This window comes from Girardinichthys multiradiatus, chromosome 9 (genome assembly GCF_021462225.1).
Source record: "Girardinichthys multiradiatus isolate DD_20200921_A chromosome 9, DD_fGirMul_XY1, whole genome shotgun sequence".
NCBI classification, from domain to species: Eukaryota; Metazoa; Chordata; class Actinopteri; order Cyprinodontiformes; family Goodeidae; genus Girardinichthys; species Girardinichthys multiradiatus.
The window spans coordinates 41,476,538-41,494,972 of record NC_061802.1 but is presented as its reverse complement, the minus strand read 5'-3'; the positions used below and the strand labels follow the sequence as shown (position 1 = coordinate 41,494,972).

The window sequence follows — 18,435 nt, the reverse complement described above, 5'->3', positions numbered from 1 at the left end:
CCACCTAAAAAGATGTTCTCACCACTCACCTGGGACAGCTGAAAAATCAAACCACCCATTTGTTGGTTTTTAATTTCACTTTCCCTCTTCCATAGATTCAGTAATCGACAATCCTCAGCTCTCGCCTCTCACCTCCAAGGGTCCCCTCTGCTTGTCGCCCTCCTTCCAGATGTCAACCCTCAGCCTGCCCAGCCAGACCCCGTCTCCACTGCAGAGCCCCATTCTGAGCGAGGTGGGCAGCACTGCCAGGCTAGAGGAGGAAGAGGATGGCAGGAGGAAGGTACACTGCTTATATTCCACCCTTCCAACCCCCGTGCCTCAAAAGTTCAATAAAATTTAAAACTGATTATCATATAGTGCCCTGTAAAAGTATTCAAACCTCTTAGGCTTTTTCTGATTTTTTCACATCTTAACCAAAACGTCTAATGTATTTTATTAGGATTGTATGTGGCAATCAAAGATGTGCATAATCATGAACTGAGAGGAATGGATTGATGGTTCTCAATTTATTTTACAAATAAAAATAATAACAATTTGTAGAACCCTGCCTTCAGCAATTCAGCGGGTTTTTCCACCACACACTGTGTTTTACGTGAAGGCCAGAAATTTCAAGTTTGGTCATGTCAGACCAATGCACCTCTTTCCATCAATACTGTTGCAGAGCACTGTATTCCTCAGATTTTATTAATGAAAGGCATGTTTCTGTTAGGGAAAATTATTCTTTGCACTTTCTTTTTTTGGTATCAGTTTATTTATTTTTTCTTTTTACAATTAAGCCCCCTTTCTTCCTCCAGCGATATCCCACCGACAAGGCCTACTTCATTGCCAAAGAGATTCTGACCACAGAGCGAACATACTTGAAAGACTTGGAGGTCATCACTGTGGTGAGTTAGTTCTCTGGACAAAAAGTTAAAAAAATCTGAACTTGATACTCCTGGTCAGAGAAGTTTAATCATATATTGCATGAACAAATGAAGGCACAGAATGCAAAAAAGTTTAGAAAACTTAGAACGAGGCAACTCTATAGAGTACAACCTCTGGGTAATTTAGCTTAAAAATCTAAATTATTTTCTTGAAAGCAACAGATGTAAGATTTGTTTTATTTTCATGTTTTTTTTAACCCTAGTTGTGGTCTAAGGCTTGCATTCGCTCACAATGGGTATAAATGTCATATTTATTTGGGGGTTTTAATGATATATTTTGAACTGTTCTTTATACAGGATGGAATGATAATACAACAACTTCCATCAGTTTTCAAAACGAGAATTCTCCAGTCCCCATTACATATATATATATATATATATATGTATATATATATATATATATATATATATATATATATATATATATATATATATATATATATATATATTTATACACTGCTCAAAAAAATAAAGGGAACACTCAAATAACACATCCTAGATCTGAATTGAATGAAATATTCTCATTGAATACTTTGTTCTGTACAAAGTTAAATGAGCTGACAACAAAATCAGACAAAAATCATCAATGGAAATCAAATTTATTAACCAATGAAGGCCTGGATTTGGAGTCACACACAAAATTAAAGTGGAAAAACACTACAGGCTGATCCAACTTTGATGTAATGTCCTTAAAACAAGTCAAAATGAGGCTCAGTATTGTGTGTGGCCTCCACGTGCCTGTATGACCTCCCTACAACGCCTGGACATGCTCCTGATGAGATGGTGGATGGTCTCCTGAGGGATCTCCTCCCAGACCTGGACTAAAACATCCACCAACTCCTGGACAGTCTGTGGTGCAACGTGACATTGGTGGATGGAGCGAGACATGATGTCCCAGATGTGCTCAATCGGATTCAGGTCTGGGGAACGGGCGGGCCGGTCCATAGCTTCAATGTCTTCATCTTGCAGGAACTGCTGACACACTCCAGCCACATGAGGTCTAGCATTGTCCTGCATTAGGAGGAACCCAGAGCCAACCGCACCAACATATAGTCTCACAAGGGGTCTGAGGATCTCATCTTGGTACCTAAGGGCAGTCAGGCTACCTCTGGTGAGCACATGGAGGGCTGTGCGGCCCTCCAAAGAAATGCCACCCCACACCATTACTGACCCACTGCCAAACCGGTCATGCTGAAGGATGTTGCAGGCAGCAGATCGCTCTCCACGGTGTCTCCAGACTCTGTCACGTCTGTCACATGTGCTCAGTGTGAACCTGCTTTCATCTGTAAAGACCACAGGGCGCCAGTGGTGGATTTGCCAATCCTGGTGTTCTCTGGTAAATGCCAAGCGTCCTGCACGGTGTTGGGCTGTGAGCACAACCCCCCTTTGTGGATGTCGGGCCCTCATACCATCCTCATGGAGTCGGTTTCTAACCGTTTGTGCAGACACATGCACATTTGTGGCCTGCTGGAGGTCATTTTGCAGGGCTCTGGCAATGCTCCTCCTGTTCCTCCTTTCACAAAGGCGGAGGTAGTGGTCATGCTGCTGGGTTGTTGCCCTCCTACGGCCTCCTCCACGTCTCCTGGTGTACTGGTCTGTTTCCTGGTAGAGCCTCCAGGCTCTGGACACTACGCTGACAGACACAGCAAACCTTCTTGCCACAGCTCGCATTGATGTGCCATCCTGGATGAGCTGCACTACCTGAGCCACTTGTGTGGGTTGTAGAGTCCGTCTCATGATACCACGAGTGTGAAAGCACCACCAACATTCAAAAGTGACCAAAACATCAGCCAGAAAGCATAGGTACTGAGAAGTGGTCTGTGGTCCCCACCTGCAGAACCACTCCTTTATTGAGTGTCTTGCTAATCACCAAAGATTTCCCCCTGTTGTCTATTTCATTTGCACAACAGGATGTGAAATTGATTGTCAATCAGTGTTGCTTCCTAAGTGGACAGTTTGATTTCACAGAGTTGTGTTGTTCAAGTGTTCCCTTTATTTTTTTTCAGCAGTGTATATATATACACACACACATACACACACACACACATACACGCTCGATGTGTATAAATCTCTTTTACAAAGTTGCATGGGCAAAACACACGTTTTGTTGACATCAACAAGGTCTTGGTATAGTTCTGGGCAAATATTAGATTCCAATTCCAAATCCAGTTTGAATTGTTTGGGATCATTGACCTGTTCTACCACCCAACTAAAGTTTAAGAATTCCCCTTCATTATCCTGCCCACTTTGTTCAAAGCACCAGTACGACTGGCAGTTCAACAGCCCCACATAATGATGCTACCACCACTATGCTTGACGGTTGGCATGGCGTTCTTAGGTTTAAAAAAAACATCTTATCATTTTTGCCAAGTATTTTCTCTTTTAAAGATCTGAATACTTTTTTCAAAAAAATCACTGAGATTCTATAATGTATTGTATTTCACCTGGAGAAGAACGATTACACTTATTTAAAGGTTAACATCAGTGTCACTGCCACTGATAGCATGTCAATTTCTGACCAGAACATATTGCACCAATGTGTTCATTCAGTTGGTTATATCTGCCTTTCTGCTTACTGTTCCTTATAGTCAGACCAGCCATTTCAGACTGAAATTGACTGTTAATTTAAATTATAGCAAATCAGTAGCCAACAGTTTAAATACATCATCTCACTTCAGTAGCTAACAATATAAATGGAACAACTTTTTCAAGAGTTAGTCAGATTAATGAGTTTCAGCTGCATGATATTTTTGTATTTGACTTAAGAATGTTGCATGTCTTCTGTGCAATAGTGTGTTTTTTGTCATTTGGCTGCTTGCAGTGGTTCCGTAGTGCTGTGATCAAAGAAAATGCCATGCCCGAGGGCCTCATGACGCTTCTCTTCTCCAACATCGACCCCATCTACGAGTTCCACCGAGGATTTCTAAAGGAGTTAGACCAGAGGCTGGCTCTCTGGTAGGTCCTCTTAGGTTTCTCTCTACAGTTGATTAAGCTCCTGCCTGATGACGGTGACAAAGAGAAAACTTACAAACTTCTCTGCTTGGACAGGGAGGGGCGATCGAATGCCCATGTCAAAGGTGATTACCAGAGGATTGGTGACGTGATGCTGAAGAACATGTGTGTTCTTAAGGTACAAACACTTTTAGCTTTTAAAATACCAACTCCTGTCCTTCAGATGATCATTAAATACATTGTCCAATAAATGATTTCATCCCAAGGAATTCACCAGCTACCTACAGAAGCATGACGAAGTCTTAACAGAGCTAGAGAAATCCTCCAAGAGGCTTAAGAAGCTGGAGACTGTCTACAAAGAGTTTGAACTGCAGAAGGTGTGCTACCTGCCCCTGAACACATTCCTGCTGAAGCCCATCCAGCGCCTCATGCACTACAAGCTCATACTGGAGAGACTATGCAAGCATTATTCCCCTGCTCACCGTGATTATGAAGACTGCAAGGGTAAGTGTTCACATCGCATCACGCCACGGTGAATAGATTCCTTTTAATAGAGCACTCTAAAATAATAAAATAATAAAAGCCTTAAGATGCTGAAAAGACTTTTAAATCAAGGCCCTAAAATATAAACAAGTTTGAGTCCTTGTTTTTAGAGTGGTAGAAATATTTTTTCCTGTTTTTAACCAAATCACTGGTTCATTTACTCTTAATTGTGTCTGTGAAACTTAATGGGAAGTCATCAGTGGTGTGATATTCTCCGTCTTCTCTTGCAGAAGCCCTGAAGGAGGTGGCGGAGATCGCCACTCAGCTTCAGAGCAGCCTCATTCGACTGGAGAACTTCCAGAAGCTAACGGAGCTGCAGAGAGACCTGATCGGGATCGAGAACCTAACAGCACCGGGCAGAGTGAGTGCACTGACACAGAGCAGATGGTAGAGGGAGCAGTGACGCCGGCAAAAAAATGATTTAATCAGTCTGCTCTCTGTTTCTAGGAGTTCATCCGGGAGGGCTGTCTGTACAAGCTCACCAAGAAGGGGCTGCAGCACAGGATGTTCTTCCTGGTTGGTACAAAACTGCTACTGCTTCAGCTTGCTAACAAAACCAGTGTCCCTGATCAGCTGGTAATGTTTGTGTTTTCTTTTCAGTTCTCAGACATGCTCCTCTACACCAGCAAAGGTGTTACAGCAACCAATCAGTTCAAAGTACATGGACAGCTGCCACTTAATGGGATGATTGTGAGTCAGTAAAATAACAATTCCCCCAACTTTCTTCTGCTTTTACCTTAAATCACACATGGACAGGCAGCAGTCTTACACTCTGTGCTGTCAGAGGAACAAATTACCTGATGGCACTTTAGTCAGGACTAGGGATTTAAGACAGACCTTCAAAGTGTAAAAAGGGGAGAGTGTGTGTCTCCTAACTTTGCATGTTTCTGTTTCACTCCTGGGTGCAGCTTATAGTGCTGGATGCACCGGTAAGTGAGCTCTGCCAGCATAAATGCCCAAACCAGCCCTTCTTCTCCCATGCCTGTGTAGACAAAGTAAAAAGCATATTTAGTAGATTGCCTGAGGTAAATAAACATGTCAAGTATGTATTTATACATAAACTTTAAACAAGTAGAAGTTGCATGGTACAGGGACTGCAAAATAGAATACTGCAATGATAATGGTGTGTATGCACCTGTAACCTGTGCAGTTTAGTTGTGACAGCTGTAGATCAGATGCAGTCCTGTCTGAGGGGCTGGACGGCCACAGTTGACCAGCTGAGGCATGGATCTTCATCCTTTATGCCATGCGACTTTTCCAGGTTCCTTCAATCACCAAATGAATGCACTGAAGAGCATGAAATGTGAAGGTTCCTGCAAATCCTTTGAGTAGCATTTGTTTAAACACTTCAATGATCATGTTACCTGTTTAACAGGCCTCATTGTTTTTTAGCTAAATAATCACTACTGTTAAGGGTCTCTTTAGAGAGGGAAATTCACATATAGGTTTATATTAATGAATAAAGTGATGGGGAAAAGATTAAGCATAATATATCTTTGTTTCATGGCAGCTTATTGTTACCAAAGGATTAAATCAAAGTAAAAAACGTTTTAATAGTCTATTAAACAGTTATTATAACAGTTTCTATACCATCACAAATTAATATTTAGGTTTGTATATAAATAAGAGCAAAAGTTGTGGCTGGGTGTATTCTTTGCTTATCTGATGGGTGTGGGGACTTCTTGTTTTTTTTTTTTTATTTGAGCTCAAACAAACATAACCTCGAGATTATAGATATTGCTTTGGAGGCTCTTTGGCAGCTCTCTCTTCGTTACAATCAGACGTTTTGTCTTTTTTCCCTTCGTGTTGTCCCTCATGCTAAATCCCTCAGACTGATAGAAGCTAGTCACTGCCTAATCTATTTAACTTCTGTTTCTTTGTGATGTTTCTCTCCACAGGTTGAGGAAAGTGAAAACGAATGGTCAGTCCCGCACTGTTTTACCATTTACTCTGCTCAAAGGACCATTGTGGTGGCTGCCAGGTGAGCCATTTAAAGAGCACTCAAACTTATCCACATTTTACTCATGAGAAAGATTTCAATTTCAGAGCGCTCTCTGAAGAAAGCTCTTTTTGCCTGAATTCTGCTTAAAAACTCCCCACAGCATGATGCTGCCACCACCAAACAGGCATCTTCTATTTTTGTGGTGTGTGTGTGTTTAAAGGTTTGTATAGAACACAAGTAAGGCTAAACACCTCCGTTGAAGAACTAAAGGGGATGAATTTATTCAAATAAGGCCAGTTTAAAAACATTAAGGTAAATCTGGTTTGCTTAAATTTAAAATGTAAAGTTTAGAAATGTACATATAAGCCTGTTCTTTTTAGTTTTGTAGTTTCCTTTGTAATGTTGAGCACATTAAAAAACGTTTTGGGAAAGAATTAAAAGTAGCTCAAACTCTCTCGGACCTACAGTACTTGGCAGTTTTTTGGATTTATGGGTTTTAAACTTTGTTACTTACGTTTTGAGTACTTTTCTTTCTTTCTAGTCAAGACATTTTGATCATATCAGCTACTGCTGGATGTTAATAACTAGGAACAGGAAAATTGGCAGGAAACAAAGAAAGGTGACTACTGAATCAGTGAAATAATCTCTATAGAACATTTATCACTGTTTCAGCTGTAGGTTAGTTCAGTTAATCTTAGTTTTAGAAAGCATCAACATGAACTATGCTGTCTTTGTCATTTAAATACAGTGTTTGAATTTTATGCACATCACTAAAAGCTGATTTATTTTCTTTATTTTACAATCCAGCTCAGATTATTTGTCATAAATTGTAGCCTATTATTCATCACATCTGCTTCTGCTGTGTGTTGTATTTGTTTGTGATTTCAGCTCGAAGGTAGAGATGGGGAAATGGATCGAGGATCTGAACATTGCCATTGACCTGGCTAAGAAGTCTCAGGAGAAATCTGGCATTTTCCTCGATCCCGGCCTCAGTGATCACTCCAACCGTAAGGGTTTCCCACTGACCTCATCCACTCCATATCCTGAGCTGGAACGGGTTGTCTCTCTGGCTGTGATTTTTCAGTCCAGTTTAGTAAATAGAAATTCTCTAGAAAACACAAGCAAGTCAAGATGTACAGTTAATCCCTCTCCTCCACACAACTTCCTGTTATCCTTCATCTCCCTCTCCTCCTTTTCCTCCTCCTCCTCCTTCTCCCTCAGGATCATCTGATGAGGTTTCTCTGGAGCAGGAATCAGAGGATGACATGAACTCCTCCCGCACTTCACTTGACAAGCAGACGCACCATCGTGCCAACACAACCGTGCATGTGTGCTGGCACCGCAACACCAGTGTGTCTATGTCTGATCACAGCCTGGCTGTGGAGGTACCCCTCCTCTGATACAGATAGATTCCTCTTACCCAGATACAAAAACATGAATCATTTCACACACACTTCCTTACTGGATCTATGGAAAGACTGGCGTCTTCAGTCTGGATCTGTGTCTTTCACCTTTTCTTTAAAGCATTTTAATTGTCTTTTTTAATGGTTTCTCTTCTTTCCTCTGTGTTCCTGGTGCCTCCTATATCCTAACTGATTCTGTTCCCTTCATGATGATGATTGCATGCAAGAAAACTTTGTCTAACACTAAAGTTTTTACGTTTCAGATCTGGATTTTCCCTAACCCTCATTTCCTCTTACTTCCTTATCTAAGCTAACATGCTAACATTTTCACTGCACCATTTCTTCTCTTTCTCTCTCACACTTTCAGTCTTTGGCTCTCCAGCCGTCTCGCCAGAGCTTCCTCCTCGCTATCTTCTTGGTCAGGGCCAAAGACCGAACACCATCACGCATGTTTGCTGGTACAGAAACCAGAACCTCTCTCTCACTGATTACCTTCGCATGAATCAGGTACCAGAGCCAGGAGCTTTAATAGGACAATAAAGTCAAGAGAAGTCAGCTGTAAAATGTAAAGAACTCCAAAAAAGGTGACTTTTAAACTCCTTGAATAAGAATAGGGAAAACCTTTCGTTGGTAGAAACTTCTGCTGTTAGTATCTGCAGTTCCCAAAAGTGTTGAGGTGATTTAAAAGAAAAACATAGAATTGTAGCAGGTTGGAGTAGTTCTGTTACTATTTATTATGATTTTTTTTTTTTTTTTCGGACGATTATCCTCTCCAGTAACAGATGCTGTGCAGCTGGCCGGATTTTAGCTGATACAAATTTACTTTTGGACATTTGTTATGATGCATCACCATAGCAACAAGGTGTTTTTTGTTTGCTTGTTTTTTACAACCGGGAGCAGCTAATTAATATCTCAAAAGCTAAAAGAATAGTTCAACTACAGCCCCAAATCCCTGATGAGTTGAAAAGGAAGTGCCGTGGATGCAGAGCAGGAGCAAAGAGAAGAGAGAGAAAGAGGAAGTTCAAACCATCTCTTCCATCAATTATGATGTAAAATGTGAGATTGTTGGGAAAGTTGAATAACCTCCAAGCCCTACAAAGGACCCAGGTCCAGATCATGTCAGACCTAGAGTCCTGAAGGCCTGTGCAGAGCAGCTCTGTGGGATTCTGCAGCACCTCTTCAACCTTAGCCTGGCCCAGAAGAAGGTTCCGGTGTTGTGGAAGACCTCCTGTCTTGTTCCGGTACCAAAGAAAACTCACCCATCAGTCCTCAATGACTATAGACCTGTTGCCCTGACATCTCACATCATGAAGGTCCTAGAGAGACTCCTGTTGGCCCACCTGAGTAAGCAAACAGTAAACTACCAGGACCCCTTCAGTTTGCTTATCACTGTGGAGGTGTCACTGTCATCATTGTCATCTGGACAAAGCCAGCAGCACTGTGAGGATCATGTTCTTTGATTTCTCCAGTGCATTTAAAACAATTCAACCTGATTTGCTTTGTCAGAAACTCCAGAAGACTCAGTTGGAGGCCTCAACAATCTCCTGGATCAAAGACTACCTGACAAACAGACCACAGTTTGTGAGACTGAAGGGTTGTGAGTCTAACCAGGTAGTCGGCAGCACAGGAGCACCACAGGGGACTGTACTCTCACCATTCCTTTTCACTCTGTACACCTCAGACTTCCAGTACAAGACAGACTCCTGTCATCTGCAGAAATACTTGGATGATTCTGCAGTCGTGGGGTGGATCAGAGATGGACAAGAAGTTGAGTACAGGAAGGTGGTGGACCGCTTTGTGGGATTTAAAAAAGCTCAACAAGCTGATAAAGAAGGCTGGCTCTGTCCTGGGGACTCCCTGGAACCTCTGGAGTTTGTTGTGCAAAGAAGGATTCTTCATAAAATGAAGAACATTATGAAGAACCCTGAGCATCCTCTTCATGAGTCTGTCCTACAACAACAGAGTGTCTTCTTCTCCGCTTCGGTCCTTCACCCTACGTCACAGCCACACCCAGTCCCTGATTGGTTGACGCGACGCGAAATTGGGAAAAAGTTCCGATTTTTCAAGTCTTCCATCGCTCTCACTCCGCTTCGCTCGGCGCGCCTTCCGCACCGCGTCCTCCGTCTCCTTCACACTGCGCCGTGCCGCTCCGCTCCTGAACGCGCCTCTACATAGGGATAACATGTAAATCTGCCGCTCCTATCGCAGAATCCGCGTTCGCTGTGAACACAAGCGAAAACCGGCAACAACAAGGCTTTTGTAAACATGTTACGGGTTACAGTTTATAATGGAGGGAGCTGTAGGTTGTGCATGTTAAACCCTGGAGACGGGGTTATAATAGTTAATATAGTTAATAGATACTAACACTTCCTAAGGAACAAATATCAGTGTTTTAACTGTGGGTGGTTTCAGTGTTTGTTCCAGAGTATTTAGAACCTGATTCAAAAGCACACCGGAGAAATAAATGAGATCAAGAGATGTTTACAAAATTTTATCTTTAGCAATTAGACCGGTGTAACACAAATTTCCATTCAGACATCATTTCTAACCATAAATCCAGCTGTCAGCTTCTAAACATCCTTCTGTTTCCATGTGTGGTAGAACCAGCTGTCGGGCTACCTGCTGAGGAAGTTCAAGAACAGTAATGGCTGGCAGAAACTTTGGGTCGTGTTCACCAACTTCTGCTTGTTCTTCTACAAGACTCACCAGGTGGGCTGGCACGTCCACTGATTGTCTATTTCTTACTCCGGTGGGAATGCAGGTGCGCGTGAAAAACATGCTTTATCTCTTTGCAGGACGACTTCCCCTTGGCCAGCCTCCCGCTGCTCGGCTACACGGTCAGCACCCCCGATGAGTCGGACAGCATTCACAAGGAGTACGTCTTCAAGCTGCAGTTCAAGTCGCATGTTTACTTCTTCAGAGCTGAGAGCGAGTACACCTTTGAGAGGTTTGTTGCTTGGTCCCGTGTCAGTACATTTTTCTCAATGTGTGATACAGTGCCTTGCAGAAGTATTTACTGGGTTTTCCCATTGTCGCATTACTAGGATAAACATTCCACATTTAGGTGGACTGGTATTTTATAAAACAGACCAACACAAAGAAACACCTAAGAAAACCTCTGGTCGCAGTTTTTTTTAGGCCCCTCGGATACACCTAAATAAAATCCAGTGCTACTGTTGAAGAATAATTGTATTTTGTAAAGAAAGAGAACGATGATAACCATTCAGTCAGCTCTATTCATTTAGCCTTATATAGGAGACAGGTTTCCAGCCTCAGACGTGCTGCTGAGCTGAGCCGAATCCGTTCTGACAAGACAAAGGGGAACCACCACCTTATATCAGAATTGTAAAATGCCAATGCAGCTGTTCTGTGAAGAGCCCAGGTTTTGTTACAGAACATTGTGCAACAAACAGCATCAGGAAGACCAATGACCACATCAGACAGGTGAGACCACATGAGAAATTTACAGCAAGGTCAGCTTTGAAATAAATTTCACAGGAAACTGTTCAGTCCATCATCCATAAACTGGAAAAAGTATAGGGCAACTACAGGTCTGTCAAAATATGGTGGGAGACTTGTACTTTACACATCTGGCCTTTATGGAAGAGGAAAAAGACACTTATATCAGAAGTAGTCCCTTGTGTCCAGTTTACCACAAGCCATGTAGGAGATCCAACCAACACTTAGTAGATGTTCTGATCAGATGAGACTAAAATGCAACTTTCTGGCTTACATGCAAATGGTTTGTGGGATACATAACACTGCACATCACCCTGAACACACCATTCCCCTACTAAAACATGGTGGTGGAAGCATAATGCTGGGGCAATAGTTTTCTTCATCAGAGTTGCTAGTAAGATGGATGGAGCTAAACACAGGGGAGATACTTTAAAGAAAAGTTGTTGGAAGCCGCAAAAGACTTGAGGCTGGGCCAGAGGTTTACCTTCCCACTTGATAAGAACCCTAAACCTACACACAGATCTACTGCGGAATGGTTTGGATCAGATACAAATCTTTGTTAGAATGGCCTAGTCAAAGTCAGTCTGAGTGAATCTATTAGAAAGTCTGTGGCAGGACTTCTAATCTGACAGTCTAATCTGAGTTTAAGCTATTTTGCAGACATACACCAACCAAATTGCAGCAAAAGGTGGTTCTACAAAATATTAAAACAGGTTCTTATTTGTAAACATTTTAAGGCCATGTATGTTTTTACTTTGTTCCTTTGTGTTGGTCTATCACAAAAATCTCAATAAATGTGAAATAGGGGTATGAATACTTTTGCAAAACATTGTATTTCCAACAGAAATGACTTGAGTAACTAGAGAGGTAAAGCAATGTCTGCGCTCCTTTTTTTTTTACAGATGGATGGAGGTGATCAAGAGTGCAGCGAGCACCATGGGCCGGATGAGCCTGCTCATACCTAAAGGTGGTCCTGTGGAGATCAATGGAAACTAAATGAAGCATTATGGATCCAGAGGCTGGGCCTCTAGGAAATCACATTGTGTTATTTCTGAGTTCAATATGGGAAAATAACAACTGGAGACTGAATGATACTGCCAGATTAAGTGTTTTTCAGCTTCTTCCTAACGTGTGTGTATTTTTTCCTATTAGTTATATAAATAGTAACACACATTTCAGTATAAGGGATATAATGAAAGGGAGGTGTGTACATTATGATGTTTTTGTGACTTTTTTGCATGTGTAATGCTTAGTTTGTTTCACACAGACTGAAGGCCAATCCAGTTTTATGGGACCAGCCACATTTTAAAGGGCTCAAATTTCTGCTTTTGAACGGATGTCACACATCATGATGGAGGCTTTTTTTGGTGCAGGTTTGGGATGCAGATGAAACACAGTATGTTGGGCATGAAGGTACAGCTAGTATGTGCTCTGTGTAGTATGTTAGAGTTAAGTTGTGTTTGAGTGCAAACTCTGAAGGCGAGAAGAAAGTGAAAGAAATGCGGAACAAAGTCGAGGGACGAGACGTTTGGAAGTTGTCAATCTCATGCTGCCGAGTCTGAGCAACTAAAATTGCTGGAATAAGCAGGATGTTATAAGGGTGTATGTGTTTCCTAATAGAGTGACACTAAGTGTTTCAGTTATTTAAAGGGTAGATATTCTGCTTTATAATCCTTATTCAGTTGCATTATGGTCGATTGGGTGCTATTTTTCTCTCTGCTATCAACTCTAACTGAATGCTGTTGTAGTTTACATAGGGATAACATCTCAGCAACATACTGTGCAGGGCTTCCTCTGTGTGAAGATTTTCCCTTTTTAAAAGCAAAGCTGAAGAACATGTTTTGATCTCTTCCTGTCAGGCTGCTTTAGATAAACAGGAGTTGACTCAAAGGAGGTACGACTGAAGAGCTGATTTAGTTTGGTACATTAATAATGGTACTGTTTGGTATATATTTTCTGTGAAGACTGGAAACTGTATCCTCTGTGTGTGTGTGTTTGTGTGTGTGTGTTTGTGTGTGTGTGTGTTTGTGTGTGTGGAGAGGGGAGATCATACCCATGTACTCTTATGTGATCTTGCCCCTCCTCTGGAGCCTCTAAAGAAAGTGATGGTAGAAGTGTTCAGCCCATTTGTCATTTCTGCATCTGTTGCCCAGGTAACAACCAGCATGTCTCTCCTATTTATTGTCATCAGCATCGTGTTTCTGAATGCCCTCATATAGACTTCAAGTTATTCCATTGAAGACAACAAATAAAACAGAATTTGACTAAATGTTGAGTTGTTGTTTTTTTTCCTTTATACCAGCAGTCCGCATCACATGTTGAAACTTTTCTACAACCAAGTCTGACAAATATGTATCACAGATCTGTATTCAGCAGCTATGAGTCAATACTACCAGCTTTGAACATCTAGAATTTAAATGTTTTGCCCATTCTTCTTCGCAACATAGCTCAGTCCGATTGGAATGAGAGCATCTGTTAACATCAATTTTCAAGTTTTGTCTGGACTTTGACTAGGCCCATCGAACACATGAATATGTTTGATCTAAGCCATTCCATTGTAGGTCTGGCTGTATGTTTAGGGTCCTGCTGGAACTTCCCCTCAAGTCTTTTTTCATCGTCCTTCAAGAATGGCGCTATATTTAACTCCATCGTTTAATCAACTCTTACCATCGTTCCTATCTCTGGTGAAGAAAACCATCCCCACAGCGTGACTCTACCAATAACATGTTGCATAGATGGAATTGTATTTTCGTGGTGATGTGCAGTTACTTTTACACCACACACAGTGTTTTGCATGCAGGCCATAAAGTTCTGTTTTGGTCTTGTCTAACCAGAGGACTTTCTTCCATATGTTTGCTTGAGTTCCCTACAAGGCCTTTGACAATTGCAAAGAGGACTTCTTATGACTCTTTGAACAGAACTTATATTTTACTACTCTTCCCTGATGCTTTCCTTGCTCACACTCTATCAGTTTAGATGGACGGTCATGTCTTCATACCTTTGCAATTGTCCCATACTCTGAGATTAAATTACACAAGGGTGGACTCTACAACTTTTATGCCTTCTCAAGGCAGTTTGTTTCACTAGATTTTATTTAGGGCTATCAGATTAAAGGGGTCTGAATACATGTCTACACCGCACTTCTCAGATTCTAATTGTAAAAATTATTTTTTTTTATGTCTCGATTTCTTTTGGTTTTACCATTGAAGTGTGGTTGTAATGTGGCAAAATGTGAAAAGGGTTATGAGCACTTTTGAAAGGCACAGGTTGAAACCTTGCTCAATAATCAATAGTATTTTACTTTAGAAAAAAATGAACAAACTTTATCCAACTGCCAAAAACGTACCCCGGAGGTGATGCTGCCAACACCATGCTTCACTGTAGGTATGGTGGTATTTTGGTGATGTGCTGTGATCATTTTTATGTGGGTACCAAACATTCCATTTGTAAAATATGACCCAGGAGTTCAAATGTGGTTTCATTAGACCATGACAAATTTTGCTGCAAGATTCTAGGACATTTCAATCAGATCTGTTTTTCTTTTTTTTTTTTTTAAGAAAATAATTCTGTCTTGCAACCCCAATATTTAGCAGACATACACTCACCAGCCACTTTATTAGGTACACCTGTCCAACTGCTTGTTAACACAAATTTCTAATCAGCCAATTACATGGCAGCGACTCAATGCATTTAGGCATGTAGACATGGTCAAGACGATCTGCTGCAGTTCAAACCGAGCATCAGAACGGGGAAGAAAGGTGATTGAAGTGACTATGAACACGGCATGGTTGTTGGTGCCAGATGGGCTGGTCTGAGTATTTCAGAAACTTCTGATCTACTGGGATTTTCACGCACTACTATCTCTAGGGTTTACAGAGAATGGTCCGAAAAAGAGAAAATACCCAGTTCTGTGGGCGCAAATGCTTTGTTGATGCCAGAGGTCAGAGGAGAATGGCCAGACTGGTTCGAGCTGATAGAAAGGCAACAGTAAATCAAATAACCAGTCGTTACAACCAAGGCATGCAGAAGAGCATCTCTGAACGCACAACACGTCGAACCTTGAGGCAGATGGGCTACAGCAGCAGGAGACCACACCGGGTGCCACTCCTGTCAGCTAAGAACAGGAAACTGAGGCTACAATTTGCACAGGCTCACCAAAATTGGACAATAGAAGATGGGACAAACGTTGCCTGGTCTGTTGAGTCTCGATTTCTGCTGCGACATTCAGATGTTAGGGTCAGAATTTGGCGTCAACAACATGAAAACATGGATCCATCCTCTCTTGTATCAACGGTTCAGGCTGGTAGTGGTGTAATGGTGTGGGGGATATTTTCTTGGCACACTTTGGGCTCCTTAGTACCAATTGAGCATCATGTCAACACCACAGCCTACCTGAGTGTTGTTGCTGACCATGTCCATCCCTTTATGACCACAGTGGACCCATCTTCTGATGGTTACTTCCAGCAGGATAACGCACCATGTCATAAAGCACGAATCATCTCAGACTGGTTTCTTGAACATAACAATGAGTTCACTGGACTTAAATGGCCTCCACAGTCACCAGATCTCAATCCAATAGAGCACCTTTGGGATGCGGTGGAACGGGAGATTTGCATCATGGATGTGCAGCCGACAAATCTGCAGCATCTGTGTGATGATATCATGTCAATATGGGCCAAACTCTCTGAGGAATGTTTCCAGTACTTTGTTGAATCTAGGCCACGAAGGATTAAGGCAGTTCTGAAGGCAAAAGGGGGTCCAACCCGGTATTAGCAAGGTGTACCTAAAAATGTGGCCGGTGAGTGTATAGAGAATACAGCTCCCTCAGTGATGCTGCCAGTCTCTTGAAAGCCTTCTTCATAAGTTCCAGTGCTTGTCTGCTTATACGTTTTGAAGAAACATAAACTTTTACTTGATTTTTTTTTTTTTTTTTTTTACGTTTTCTTTACATAACGTTGGTGTCCTACATTTTTTCTATTCATTGGTGGAAAACTCAGAAATGCTGATACCATATGAAACCGAATCGCTGCTTTAACTAAGCATCCATTAAAATGTTAAACTGTACATGCATTTACTAAACCAGTTTATTGGAGCTTTTTATTTTGTGTATTTCTTCCTCTAATAAATGTTTGTTTTACATTTGAATTATGCAAGATATATGCCACAGTACATTTTTGACAGACCCTGTATTGCTTTATTCACTGTAAAATATAGTTTTACAGCAGATAAAGGTTTCAAGTAATGTTAGAGGAAGCATGATTGTTCCTGCAGATCAACTTTTAGGTATACTGTTTGTGAGGCTGGCGGGATTGGCGGGGTTTTCTAAACCTGATGTCAGTCCTTCATAAACAAAACAGGGCATTCCTCTGGCATGCCCTAACAGCTCCGGTGAGTAGGAGGAAGTGGCTTCTCTCGAAACACCAATATTGCTTGCCTGCCAAGGAGATCTGTTCAAACAGATTTTGGCTTTGGAGTGGAGAGGGTGTGGATGTAATCACAGCTAGCCAGGGTTGTGTTTTTCTTCAAAACAAGGTTGCTGCACAAAACATCGTTAACTTGGTTTGTTCAATGGGATGACGTCAAATGTGCAAATTTAGCTTTAAAAAGAAACGGTGCGGTTGTTCCTGAGAACCTCTACTTTTGAATATGTGAATATGACAGAATTTATAAATGAACTTACTAAACTTTAGAGTCTCGAATTCCATAGTTGATGATATGAAACATGTTGCATTCCTTAGGACAAAAATCCTTATCGTGCTAACTCTTATCACTTCTGGATAAGTGTGTCAGTGAAGATATGAGGTCTAAACTGCTTGATAAAAAATGCAATAAAACAGGTAAAGAGTTACTGTCACCTTATTTGACCCTATTAAAGCTCCAGGATCAGCAGCCCTGGATGGACACATAACCCATACAGTCATGGATCCTAAAAATTCTAAAAGAAAGAGGGAGGAAATACATTGTTCTTAGGGATGTCCCGGTCAAGATTCTTTCTCCCTACGGAGAAGCCATTTAAAAATAGGCATAACATCATCTCAAATCCTAATCTGATACTTCATTAAAACCAGTGCTTGAAAACTTAGCAGCTTTAAAGTGCAATAAAATATCCATCCATTTTCTATACCCGCTTCTTCCATACGGGGTCGCAGGGGGAGCTGTTGTTTTTTTTTGTGTGTTTGTTTTTTATCTCCAGCGGTCTACACCCTGGACAGGTCGTCACTCCACCGTAGGGCAACACAGGGCAAACAACCACGCACACACCCATTCACACCGAAGGGCAATTGAGAGAGACCAGTTAACCTAACAGTCATGTTTTTGGACTGTGGGATGAAGCCAGAGTACCCAGAGAAAACCCACGCATGCACTGGGACAACATGCAAACTCCATACCTGATAGTTAAACCTCAACATCTTCAGTAAACCTTTGTTTTACTACTGGAGACACGATGCCATCTATAGCAGTTTTCTAAAGTGCTAGGCTAACATTAGGAGGATGCTTAATCTGTGTCTTAATATACCTTGTTGATCATTATTTTTATAGTATTTTGTGGCACTAGAGGACTGTAGCCTCTGTACATGGGTCGGAGGCTTTACCCCTGCGCCATCGCCTTGCCAATCATTTTTCTTGTCACATATTTCAGTATGGTTCCAGAAAATTTGTTCTCTTGCTTGTTGAACCATACCGCTTTTGTTTGGACATCATAACTTTTAATGTCTAGAGTTTCACCTCCTCTCTGTGCCGTTCTCTTCCACACCGATGGCTGACTAAGCACAGCCCACACAGCAGGTTAAACTGCACTGACAAACAAGGAGCTGCAGCAGGCAGTCCAGTCTCTGTTTCACTGTGAACATCACTGTGCAGGATGATTAAGACAGATTCAGTAGATAAGATGTGTTTGGCTAATAATGCCAATATGCACACAAAAAAGGCCATTATTTTTAAAAATCATCCATAGAAATGATGGCCTCATGGTGTTCCTGCTGGAGGCGCAGGACAGCAGGACAAAAACAGGTACTATGAGTTGATCGTACAGATCATTTAAAAATACCTTGATTGGGATCTAGAACTGATGCCTGGGATCTAATCTAACCACCCTGATTGTTAACTACACAACTAAAAACACATAATTCTATTTACTGTCTTTACTATGTAACGTAGGCCGCACGGTGGCGCAGTTGGTAGCACTGTTGCCTTGCAGCAAGAAGGTCCTGGG

General features: G+C 41.6%; 1 protein-coding gene across 1 annotated transcript in view; it reads left to right on the top strand.

Annotated features, from left to right (window-relative positions):
• The window catches only part of farp2 (FERM, RhoGEF and pleckstrin domain protein 2), a 40,164-nt gene extending 26,673 nt beyond the window's left edge, over positions 1 to 13,491 (top strand). Inside the window, exons 14-28 of the mRNA XM_047374787.1 lie at positions 96 to 280; positions 795 to 884; positions 3,745 to 3,878; positions 3,972 to 4,053; positions 4,142 to 4,379; positions 4,649 to 4,779; positions 4,866 to 4,934; positions 5,019 to 5,108; positions 5,327 to 5,347; positions 6,317 to 6,399; positions 7,249 to 7,367; positions 7,582 to 7,745; positions 10,365 to 10,472; positions 10,559 to 10,710; positions 12,125 to 13,491. Of these exons, the coding sequence (XP_047230743.1) occupies positions 96 to 280; positions 795 to 884; positions 3,745 to 3,878; positions 3,972 to 4,053; positions 4,142 to 4,379; positions 4,649 to 4,779; positions 4,866 to 4,934; positions 5,019 to 5,108; positions 5,327 to 5,347; positions 6,317 to 6,399; positions 7,249 to 7,367; positions 7,582 to 7,745; positions 10,365 to 10,472; positions 10,559 to 10,710; positions 12,125 to 12,218 (1,760 nt within the window). The 3' untranslated portion in view covers positions 12,219 to 13,491. The remainder of the gene's footprint in view (positions 1 to 95; positions 281 to 794; positions 885 to 3,744; positions 3,879 to 3,971; positions 4,054 to 4,141; positions 4,380 to 4,648; positions 4,780 to 4,865; positions 4,935 to 5,018; positions 5,109 to 5,326; positions 5,348 to 6,316; positions 6,400 to 7,248; positions 7,368 to 7,581; positions 7,746 to 10,364; positions 10,473 to 10,558; positions 10,711 to 12,124) is intronic.
• Positions 13,492 to 18,435: the final 4,944 nt, after the last annotated feature.